The sequence below is a fragment of the Hypomesus nipponensis genome, chromosome 14 (assembly GCF_054491055.1).
Source record: "Hypomesus nipponensis isolate SF chromosome 14, ASM5449105v1, whole genome shotgun sequence".
In the NCBI taxonomy this organism is placed as follows: Eukaryota; Metazoa; Chordata; class Actinopteri; order Osmeriformes; family Osmeridae; genus Hypomesus; species Hypomesus nipponensis.
This window is the reverse complement of record NC_140374.1, coordinates 2,460,290-2,472,500: the sequence shown is the minus strand read 5'-3', so window position 1 is coordinate 2,472,500 and position 12,211 is coordinate 2,460,290. Positions and strand designations below refer to the sequence as shown.

At 52.5% G+C, this 12,211-nt stretch overlaps 1 protein-coding gene across 8 annotated transcripts in view; it reads left to right on the top strand.

Annotated features, from left to right (window-relative positions):
• The window catches only part of srpk2 (SRSF protein kinase 2), a 46,301-nt gene that overhangs the window by 20,735 nt on the left and 13,355 nt on the right, over positions 1–12,211 (top strand). For all 8 annotated transcript variants that reach the window (XM_084671503.1, XM_084671498.1, XM_084671504.1 and 5 more), the window contains one exon: positions 11,877–12,025. In XM_084671503.1, the coding sequence (XP_084527629.1) occupies positions 11,877–12,025 (149 nt within the window). The remainder of the gene's footprint in view (positions 1–11,876; positions 12,026–12,211) is intronic.

Sequence of the window (12,211 nt, the reverse complement as noted above, 5' to 3'; positions counted from 1 at the left end):
TATTGACTCAGTATGTTTACATGTGCTGCATTCCAGGCTTTCCTCTTTGGCACAAAGTCTCTCTTTATTTCTCTCTGCCTCTCTCTCTCTGTCTGTCTCTCTCTTCTCTATGTCTGTTGTCTCTCTCTGTCTCTCCCCGTCTCTCTTTTCTCTGTACACATGTTGAGTTGTGGATGTAGGCGTGGTTGTATTTTAGGTGTGTTTGGACGTATTTTACAGAACAGAAGAGGATCAGAGTGGAAGAGAGGGCATGAGAAAGTAATATTTTGCAGAGTAGGACAGGCAAGGAGAGGGGGAATTTGGCTCAACCATCGCCCAGGGAGAAGGATGTCCCTGAAGAGTACTCCAGACTATGGTAGACAGGCAGGCAGGCAGGCAGGCAGGCAGGCAGGGAGGGAGACAGGGAGGGAGACAGGCAGGCAGGGAGGGAGGGAGGGAGGGAGGGAGGGAGGGAGGGAGGGAGGGAGGGAGGGAGGGAGGCAGGGAGGCAGGGAGGCAGGGAGGGAGGGAGGGAGGGAGGGAGGGAGGGAGGGAGGGAGGCAGGCAGGCAGGCAGGCAGGCAGGCAGGCAGGCAGGCAGGCAGGCAGGGAGGGAGGGAGGGAGGGAGGGAGGGAGGGAGGGAGGGAGGGAGGGAGGGAGGGAGGGAGGGAGGGAGGGAGGGAGGGAGGGAGGGAGGGAGGGAGGGAGGGAGGGAGGGAGGGAGGGAGGGAGGGAGGGAGGGAGGGAGGGAGGGAGGGAGGGAGGGAGGGAGGGAGGGAGGGAGAGAATACTAAAACAAGTAATGGCTGATATGGAGGACAGAAGAAGGGCAGAAAAAGGAGATAGAGCAGGAGATAAAGAGGGAGAGAGAAAGAGAGGGAGAGACAGAGAGAGACAGACAGAGAGACAAAGATAGAGGTAGAAAGAGAGGGAGAGATACAGAGCGAGAGAGGGTGACAGAGAGAGGAAAAAAGAGAGCCCTCTGTTCAGATGAGGGAACAGACTGTGTAAAGGCTGGGTCACTGGCGGCCTAATCTCTTCACTGATACAGCTACATTAACCCAGAGGAATGATAATGCTCTGTTTTGGTTTGTGTACGTACGTGTTTTTGTTTGTGTAGACCGGTTATGCAAGTGAGGTTTTTAGCTTCCGTGTGTGAGTACTTTAGTCCTTGTGTGTGTGTGTCTACCCAGGTGGTCTGGCTGTAAGCGCTCAGCATGGAAGCACAGAGCTCTTATTTCCTGCCGCACCCCCGCCCCCCCCTCCCCGTCCCCCTCCCCGACTCACCCCCAGATGAGAAACAGAGACCCCCATAAAGAGAGAGCCAACAGCCCAGCACTTTCATCTCTGCTGGGAGCCCTTCAGCAGCTGGACCAGGGCTAACCCTGCTTAGCTAAGCCAAGCTGGACCAGGCTACGCCAACATAGAAATAGCTATTGTACTGTAGAGGCACATCAGTGCAATGCTAAGCTAAGCTAAACCAGACTGGACCAGGCTACGTCAACATAGCTTGTTGAAATAGCTGTTGTACTGTAGAGCTAAGCTAAGCTAACTGGTGGCTGGTCGAGGCCACGCTAACATAACTAGCTATCTAGCTATTGTACTGCTCAAGCATTTTAGCATCAGTGAAATCTTGATGAATCTTAATGGATACATTTAACTGGCTGGTCTTACATTTATTCATTTTGCAGATGCTTTTATCCAAAGCGACTTCCAAGAGAGAGCTTTACAAAGTGCATAGGTCACTGATAATAACAATAAGATAGCCCAAAACATTGCAGGTAGACAAAACATGAGGCACATACTGTGAACAACCAAAAGGTCTTGAAGATTTTAGGACATTATACATTTTTATATATTTATATATAAGTTTGTAAAGGTACAAACCACAGTGCTAATGTGTGTGTTGCATTTGGGGTCTCTTTCTCAGTGTGTGTGCGTGGGTGCGTATGTCCAGTGTAGGCCAACCTCTCTGTATGTGTGTGTGTGTGTTTGTGACTGTGTGTGTGTGTGTGTGTGTGCAGCTGAGTGAATGATGGGCTATTAGCACCGGAGTGTGATTGGTCAGCTGTGTGGCTGGTCCTGGAATCCAGGGCTGGGTTCTTCTGTGGGCTGGGCCCTGTCTCAGCGCACCCGTGTGTGTGTGTGTGTGTGTGTGTGCGGTCGCTATCTGGAGCCGACAGCAGCTGAGAAGGCAGAGTGCTCTGCGACCGTCCGGTTTTACGCTAGCCCGCCCGCCCTGCCTGATGGAGTGTAGCTCGTCACAGTCCTCGAGGAGGAAGCACGGCCTGGCTCTGAGCGTGCTCAGACTGCGCCATCGAGCCGTCCGAAACAGGTAGAGGAGGAGAGGGAGGGAGAGGGAGAGGAGCGGGGTCGTGAGAGGGGTCAGGGAGGGTTGAAGGGGTAACGGACGGATGAGTAATGGTCGGTGTGTGTGAGGATGAGAGGTGACTTTTACCTGTGTGTGTGTGTGTGTTCAGAGATACAGAACGGAGGGGGTGTGCACAGCGTGCGTGTCTGTCTGCTTGGCTGCATGCTTCATGGAGGCTTTATTTGTAAGAAAGGACAGAGAAACAGCCTTGTTTGGAGGTGTTACGTAACACAGCGTGTCATAAGACTGTATGTACACGTTTAGGAACCTGTGGATGAACTCTGGGAACTGTTCTTGCGTTTTTTAATTAATCAACTTCCTTGCGGTCCCTGAGAGAGATTCCTCCATTTTGGTGTCAAAATAACAGCTATGATGTATGCTTTGTCGTCATTTTGCACCACTACTATAAGTAGACTGTTCATTGCCTGTTTGGTATGTATATCTCAACCTAACAGTTAGGCTAATATTAAGGTATCATGGTGGTGCTAGATTGCCTAGCTATTTTCATATAGCGTGATATCAGTTGGATACACCACTGAACTGCCGACCATTATTAATCCCTTCTTAGAGTCTCAGTTCAAAAACTAGTGAAGGAGTGTTACGTAGCTGACTTCAATCCTGCTACTGTAATGGCAGTTCTACATTCCCTCTATTCTACTTTAACTTTACTTTTAATTTAAATAATTTGACCCAGAAACAAGTTAACCCTTTTGATTCTATTAAGAAGATTGAAGCCCACACTGTACATGAAGGTAAGCTCAATATAAAGTGACATCTTGCCCGAGTACACACTCAGCCTGTCTCCACGGCCTAGGGTCAAATTGAAATCAAACCATATTTGCATATCCTTATTTACAAGCAGTCACAGAGGGCTTCACAAACGCCCAGAGAACTGCACCTAAACCAACCTCAACCCTCAAGGAAGACAAGCAAAAACTCGAGGAAAACCTTTGAGGACATTTTGGGAGGAGTGATTCAGTGAGGGCTCCCTTCCTCCAGAGGCCTCAGAGCAAGACAGACCCAGAGCTACATGTCTCCTCCAGTGAGGCAGAGCAAGACAGACCCAGACCCAGTATCCCAGACAGTTGGTGGACAGACAGACCTACATGTCTCCCAGACAGTTGGTGGACAGACAGACCTACATGTCTCCCAGACAGTTGGTGGACAGACAGACCTACATGTCTCCCAGACAGTTGGTGGACAGACAGACCTACATGTCTCCCAGACAGTTGGTGGACAGACAGACCTACATGTCTCCCAGACAGTTGGTGGACAGACAGACCTACATGTCTCCCAGACAGTTGGTGGACAGACAGACCTACATGTCTCCCAGACAGTTGGTGGACAGACAGACCTACATGTCTCCCAGACAGTTGGTGGACAGACAGACCTACATGTCTCCCAGACAGTTGGTGGACAGACAGACCTACATGTCTCCCAGACAGTTGGTGGACAGACAGACCTACATGTCTCCCAGACAGTTGGTGGACAGACAGACCTACATGTCTCCCAGACAGTTGGTGGAAAGACAGACCTACATGTCTCCCAGACAGTTGGTGGACAGACAGACCTACATGTCTCCCAGACAGTTGGTGGACAGACAGACCTACATGTCTCCCAGACAGTTGGTGGACAGACAGACCTACATGTCTCCCAGACAGTTGGTGGACAGACAGACCTACATGTCTCCCAGACAGTTGGTGGACAGACAGACCTACATGTCTCCCAGACAGTTGGTGGACAGACAGACCTACATGTCTCCCAGACAGTTGGTGGACAGACAGACCTACATGTCTCCCAGACAGTTGGTGGACAGACAGACCTACATGTCTCCCAGACAGTTGGTGGACAGACAGACCTACATGTCTCCCAGACAGTTGGTGGACAGACAGACCTACATGTCTCCCAGACAGTTGGTGGACAGACAGACCTACATGTCTCCCAGACAGTTGGTGGACAGACAGACCTACATGTCTCCCAGACAGTTGGTGGACAGACAGACCTACATGTCTCCCAGACAGTTGGTGGACAGACAGACCTACATGTCTCCCAGACAGTCGGTGGACAGACAGACCTACATGTCTCCCAGACAGTTGGTGGACAGACAGACCTACATGTCTCCCAGACAGTTGGTGGACAGACAGACCTACATGTCTCCCAGACAGTTGGTGGACAGACAGACCTACATGTCTCCCAGACAGTTGGTGGACAGACAGACCTACATGTCTCCCAGACAGTTGGTGGACAGACAGACCTACATGTCTCCCAGACAGTTGGTGGACAGACAGACCTACATGTCTCCCAGACAGTTGGTGGACAGACAGACCTACATGTCTCCCAGACAGTTGGTGGACAGACAGACCTACATGTCTCCCAGACAGTTGGTGGACAGACAGACCTACATGTCTCCCAGACAGTTGGTGGACAGACAGACCTACATGTCTCCCAGACAGTTGGTGGACAGCCTCTCCTCTCCCATGTGTGAGTGCCTGGAGACTTCCTCCACAGTCCGGGCTCTGCCTCTGACGACAGACACATGGACGAGCGTGGAGAGACACACTGGATGTACACAGCAGGCGGGTCCTGTACGCTACACTACAATGGAGCACCATCTGAATAGGGATGACATGGAGTGTGTGTGTGTGTGTGTGTGTGTGTGTGTGTGTGTGTGTGTGTACACGTGGAATGTTTTGACTCGACTGAGCTTACAGAGGGTGCAGTGTGCCGGCCGAAGATGACTGGATACATGTTCAGGAACGAAGACGCACGCACAGGAAACACACCCACAATAATCTGCTGTGTGCGGTCGCAGCTGTGTGTGTGTGTGTGTGTGTGTGTGTGTGCAGTGGGGGATGGGGAGGCAGCTATTGGCTTTGAGAAGCAGTTAGAGTAGCTGTGTTCAAGGTGTGTGTGATTACTGTGTCTGTGTGTGTGTGTTGCAGATGAGTGTGTGTGTGTGTGTGATTACTGTGTGTGTGTGTCAGGGTGGGCTGTGGCGAGGCTTGCTTGGACAGACAGTGTTGACATGGGCAGTGTGTTTAACTGTAGTCAGCAGGACAAGCGTACTCACCAATGCAAATTTGATTCAAAGTCAAGCGGATCTATTGAACAAGCCCTCCATGTGCTGGTGAATGAGGGTGTGACTGCGCTTTAGAGTGTGTGTGTGTGAGTGTGTGTGTGAGTGTGTGTGTGTGTTTATTTACCTGTGTGGAGAACAGTCAATGTTGCGTAGCATGTGGTACAGTATCTACTGCACAGTATCTCTGCCTCGAGGGAACTAGAGCACTAGTCAATTCAGCTCGTATTGACTAGTGTGGGCTGGACCCTGGTCAGGGAACAGGCTGTGCGTGTGTGTGTGTGTGTGTGCGTGTGTGTGTGTGTTAGTATGTTTTCATGAAGAGGGCTGTATTAACCTGATTCTCGCAACTCAGTTTGCATGAACTCCCTTTAGTAGAGACGCATTGGCTTGTTTGGTAGCTAGCGGTTGTTTTCTGTTCATGCGGCTCGTGTGGTGTGAGGAGTGCAGCCTACAGAGGGAATGTTGAGGCTGGAACCTGTTTGGCAGTTGATGAAGGGTGTGGTCGTTAGTAACTGGTTAGTAACGTTCTCATGGCTAGCTTGTAGCATGTTGGATGGTAATATTACTGTTGAAAGCTGTAATAGTTTATCCTGTGTGCTACTGTGTCCCCCAGAGCCATAATGGTGGCTCCAGTGTGTTATTGTGTTCTCAGAGCCATAATGGCGGCTCCAGTGTGCTACTGTGTCCCCCAGAGCCATAATGGTGGCTCCAGTGTGTTATTGTGTTCTCAGAGCCATAATGGCGGCTCCAGTGTGCTACTGTGTCCCCCAGAGCCATAGCGGTGTCTAGCTGGGGCCCTGGGTTATGTTAGGGCAGTGCACTCAGTTACATCAGGCTGCAGACTGAAATAGCGCTGAGATCTCACTTCTCTTCTCAGACAGACATACTGGAGGAGAGGAGTGAATGAGTCACCTCACTTGCTGAGAGACTGGGGGAGAGAGAGAGAGACAGAGAGAGGGAGAGAGGGAGAGAGGGAGAGAGGGAGAGAGGGAGAGAGGGAGAGAGAGAGAGAGAGAGAGGGAGAGAGGGAGAGGGAGAGAGAGAGAGAGGGAGAGAGAGAGATGGATGGATGGATACAAATGGAGAGAGATGGATATATATATATATATATATACAGCGAGAGTCAAATAGATGACGAATCATTGAAAGGGGGTGATATTGCCCATGGGATTATGGGATATCATCATACGACATGGTGGTGGAGATTTCTCTATCCTACGCCACATATTAATTACAGTACCGCCCAGGAGGTCGAAACAAGGCATGTGGGGTCATCCATACACCCGGTACGCACGCTGTCCATCGTGTGCGCTCCCTCCATTTCACTGAACACACCCTCAGCTGTAGTGAGGAGTGCGAACCAGGATCCACCAAGATGGTCCATCCTGTTGCCTAGTAATCACCCGTTACCACGGTGATAAAGGCCGGTGTTTGTGGATGAGTCATCTGTGTGACAGTCACGTCCCGGGTTGTCTAGTGGTCCTGGTGGAGCCCTGCTCTTCTCCAGGGCCACTGTGGCGTTCAGTCGCAGATCCCTCTTCTACACGGCCAACCTTGAATGTGTCATGTGAAGTGGTAGGTGGGAGGTAGGTGGCTGAGCGGTTAGGGAATCGGGCTAGTCATCAGAAGGTCGCTGGTTCGATTCCCGGCCGTGCCAAAGGACGTTGTGTCCTTGGGCAAGGCACTTCACCCTACTTGCCTCGGGGGGAATGTCCCTGTACTTACTGTAAGTCGCTCTGGTTAAGAGCGTCTACTAAATGACTAAATGTAAGTGTGAAGGCCCTTTCAAACTGCCCCAACAAACATCAGCTATTTTGTTGTTGGCTGTTGGGGTTAGAACGTTTGGAAAGATGGCTGTCGTTTTCACACTGCCCCAACGAAACTCCAACACCACACCACACCACACCAAACCAACACAACCCAACAGCTGTTGGTGTTTGTTGGGGCAGTGTGAAGGAGCCTTTAGATCCTGTGACCTGTGCTTCCCCACCCTGCTTGAAGAGGTGTGGGCTTGTGTGACGTGTGTGAAGGCTGTTGTCTGGCGTCCAGGTCTTGCGTGTGGAGTGGGGCAGCTTGAGGGAGGCGTTCTGGTGCATGATGGGATAATGGGTGGAGTTGTGGTGCATGATGGGATGGGTGGGGTGTGAGTCAGCACCATCAGACTCCTCAGACTATCTGGGATTCCTGTCTATTCATCCCTTCTCTTCTCCCTGGAGAAACTATACTGGATCCTATCCTCTCTCCCCCCCCTCTCTCTCTCTCTCTCTCTCTCTCTCTCTCTCTCTCTCTCTCTCTCTCTCTCTCTCTCTCTCTCTCCCTCTCTCTCTCTCTCTCTCTCCCCCCCCTCTCTCTCTCTCTCACTCTCTCTCTCTCTCTCCGTCTCTCTCTCTCTCTGTCTCTCCCTGTCTCTCTCTCCCTCTCTCTCTCTCTCTCTCTCTCTCTCTCTCTCTCTCCCCCCCCTCTCTCTCTCTCTCTCTCTCTCCCCCTCTCTCTCTCCCCTCTCTCTCTCTCTCTCTGTCTCTCTGTCTCTCTCTCTCTCTCTCTCTCCCCTCTCTCTCTCTCTCTCTCTCTCTCTCTCTCTCTCTCTCTCTCTCTCTCTCTCTCTCTCTCTCTCTCTCTCTCTCTCTCTCTCTCTCTCCCTCTCTGTCTCTCTCTCTCTCTCTCTCTCTCTCTCTCTCTCTCTCTCTCTCTCTCTCTCTCTCTCTCTCTGTCTCTCTGGCTCTCTCTCCCTCCCTCTCTGTGTTCCTGGGTGCTGCAGGGTAACAGAGTGGAGTGGGGCTGCAGGGAGATGGAGACACATGAAGGTTGGGAGACAGCTCTCCATAGTATCTGACCACAATACCTGCCATGAAGGTGACACACACACGCACACATTACAGTATAGACCTGCAACATGGTGAACACATGGTACTCCAGATATGGTGTGTGTGTGTGTGTGTGTGTTTGTGTGTGTGTGCTCAAATACGCCACATAGAATATTGGGCACAGTGGGATTGAGAAAATCTAACACTGGAACTCAGAATGCCAATGCTGGGTGTGAGATTGGAAGTGGTGTTTGAAGAGACACACTCACACACACACACCCACCAAGGTGTTTTATAGTGGAGGATCAGATGGTTTCAGCTATAATTTAACCTATTTCCAGGTGGGATTCCTGTCTGGACGTGTTTTTAACATGCGAAGCTAAGCACAATCACTGTACACTCTTCTCCCCTGTTCCCCCCCCCCCTCTCTCTCTCTCTCTCTCTCTCTCTCTCTCTCTCTCTCTCTCTCTCTCTCTCTCTTACACACACACACACACACACACACACATGCCCAGTAGACACCCTAACACAGGACATTCCACACAGGGCATGGCTGCTTCTCCCACGCAACCCTTAGGCAGGCTGGCGCTAACACACACACACACACACACACGGTTGAAGATCATGCTCGTCATGTTTCTAGACACTTCTTTAATGGACATCTTGATCCCAGTTCTCCTGGCAGAGCAGATCCCCAGCTCCCAGGCCTCCCAGCTCCCAGGCCTCCCAGCTCCCAGGCATCCTAGCTCCCAGGCCTCCTAGCTCCCAGGCCTCCCAGCTCCCAGGCCTCCCAGCTCCCAGGCCTCCCAGCTCCCAGGCCTCCTAGCCCCCAGGCCTCCCAGCTCCCAGGCATCCTAGCTCCCAGGCCTCCTAGCTCCCAGGCCTCCCAGCTCCCAGGCCTCCCAGCTCCCAGGCCTCCCAGCTCCCAGGCCTCCCAGCTCCCAGGCCTCCTGCCTCCCAGGCCTCCTAGCTCCCAGGCCTCCTAGCTCCCAGGCCTCCTAGCCCCCAGGCCTCCTAGCTCCCAGGCCTCCTAGCTCCCAGGCCTCCTAGCCCCCAGGCCTCCTAGCTCCCAGGCCTCCTAGCTCCCAGGCCTCCTAGCTCCCAGGTCTCCTAGCTCCCAGGCCTCCCAGCTCCCAGGCCTCCTGCCTCCCAGGCCTCCTAGCTCCCAGGCCTCCTAGCTCCCAGGCCTCCTAGCCCCCAGGCCTCCTAGCTCCCAGGCCTCCTAGCTCCCAGGCCTCCCAGCTCCCAGGCCTCCTAGCTCCCAGGCCTCCTAGCTCCCAGGCCTCCTAGCTCCCAGGCCTCCTAGCTCCCAGGCCTCCCAGCTCCCAGGCCTCCTAGCCCCCAGGCCTCCTAGCTCCCAGGCCTCCTAGCTCCCAGGCCTCCTAGCTCCCAGGCCTCCCAGCTCCCAGGCCTCCTAGCTCCCAGGTCTCCTAGCTCCCAGGCCTCCTAGCTCCCAGGCCTCCTAGCTCCCAGGCCTCCTAGCTCCCAGGCCTCCTAGCTCCCAGGCCCAGGGTGTCGGAGCAGGCCTGTCCTCGTGTCCTGCCTGGAGGGTCCTGGCTGTATTCCTCGAAATGAGGGGATTGGCAGTGATTAGTCCAGTGTCTAAGGGTTAGTACCTAGGTCCAGCCAGACTGTAAACTGTGTGCGTGTTTGTGGGTGGTGTGTGTGTAGTGTGTAGTGTACCTACGTATGTGTGTGTGTGTGTGTGTGTGCACACTTTAAAACCACTCTGTTCTCCCCCTGCTGCACACATAACAACGTCACATGTCTATGTGTTTGTGTTTCTATGAGGTCCAAAGTTTTTGTTCTGGGCAGTCACAGATAATGCACACACACACACACACACACACACACACACACACACAAGCACACACACACACAAGCACACACACACACACACACACACATACTGGGGGTCTTTATGGTTTCCATGTACAGCAGGCAGGGAGGGTTCATGTAGCTAAGTGTGTGTATGGCCACTGGCAAGCTCATAAAAGCTCTCTCTGGCTATTGAAGTGATCTATGATGTCGTACTTGACTGTTTTGGAGAAGGAGCATCTTGCTGCAAGGGCAGAGTCTAAGTACTCTGTCTGTGCGTTTATTGTGCTGTACACCCATGCATGTATGCATTTGTGCTTAGTGTATATTGTAGGAAGAGTTTGTGTGTGCTTGTGTGTGTGTGTGTGTGTGTGTGTGCTTGTGTGTGTGTGTGTGTGCGCTTGTGTGTGTGTGCTTGTGTGTGTGTGTGTGTGTGTGCTTGTGTGTGTGTGTGCTTGTGTGTGTGTGTGTGTGTGTGTGGATCTCAGTCCATAGTGGATGTGTTGTTGTCCCTCCTTGGATGCTGGATCAGGGCAATACCATGACCTCTGACCTCTCATCTTCTCCTCCTCCTATCCTCTCTTCCTCTCCTATTCCTTCCCTCTCCTCTCTTCTCTTCCCATCCTCTCTTCCTCCAGCTCATCTCTTCCTTCCCTCTCTTCTCTTCTCCTCTTTTCTTCTCCTATTCCTTCCCTCTCCTCTTCCTCTTCTCCTCCTCTCCTCTCCTCCCCTCTCCTCTCCTGTTCCTTCCCTCTCCTATCTCCTCCTCCCCTCTCCTCTCCTGTTCCTGTCCTCTTCTCCTCCTCTCCTCTCCTCCCCTCTCCTCTCCTGTTCCTTCCCTCTCCTATCTCCTCCTCTCCTCCCCTCTCCTTTCCTGTTCCTTCCCTCTCCTCTCTTCTCCTCTTTTCTCCTCCCCTCACCTCTCCTCTCCTGTTCCTGTCCTCTCTTCTCCTCTCTGCCAATTTAACTCTTTGTTGCCGACATTTCCCCCTGCTCTGCAGTTTCTATGGCAACACACTGGCTGGGAGGCTCCATCATGTGTCTAAGCCTGTGACCGCAATTTAGCTCCGCTCATAAGCACTGTCTTTGTGTGTGCGTGTCTGTGTGTATGTCTGTCTCTGTGTGTGTGTGTGTACCCGTGTGTGTGTCTGTATGTGTGTGTGTGTGTGTGTGTACCCGTGTGTGTGTCTGTACGCGTGTGTCTGTCTGTGTGTGTGTGTGTTTTTTTAACTATAGCATTTGATCATATTCTTCCATTTTGAGCTACATGAGGCCGACATGCCAGCGATATTCACAGAATTACACTTCCCAATAGTCTTCTTTATAACCGTGCATCCCTAATGACTCTGTAGAAAGACCAGCATCTGTGGCTGAATGACCGTTCCTAAACACCATGTTTCTCCAGGGCTTCTGTTTACAGCACCATCACAGGTAAACAAACACACCGGGAGCTCCATGAGAAGGGACCCATGCTTGTCCTGTCCTGACTTAACCAGCCGCACAGGTCCAACATGTGTCCTAGTGGGCCCAATCCTGTTATGTGAACCTAACCTGGAAGCCTAAATGAAACTGGGCCAAGGACGGCAAAGACGTGTGTGTGTGTGTGTGTGTGTGTCTGCAAATGGGAAATACTGTGACACCGACTGTTTGCACATCCCTGACCTGTACACATCTCTCTCTCTCTCTCTCTCTCTCTCTCTCTCTCTCTCTCTCTCTCTCTCTCTCTCTCTCTCTCTCTCTCTCTCTCTCTCTCTCTCTCTCTCTCTCTCTCTGTCCCTCTCTCTCTGGGTTGTCTCTCTCCCACTCTCTCTCTCCCTCCCTCCAGGCCTGACACCCAGCAGAAAGCCCCGTCCGCCCCCCCTCCCCCGCCGCCCCCCCCGCCCCCCCCTGAGCCGGCCGCGCCCCCCGAGCAGGAGGAGGAGATCCTGGGCTCAGACGACGAGGAGCAGGAAGACCCGGCCGACTACTGCAAAGGTGAGCTGGAGATGCACACGCACGCACGCACGCACACACACACACACACAAACACACACACGCACGCACACACACACACACTACCCAAAAGCAATACACTTAAGAAGTCTCAGCCCATATCTTGTTCCCTTCTCTCTCTCTCTCTCTCTCTCTCTCTCTCTCTCTCTCTCTCTCTCTCTCTCTCTC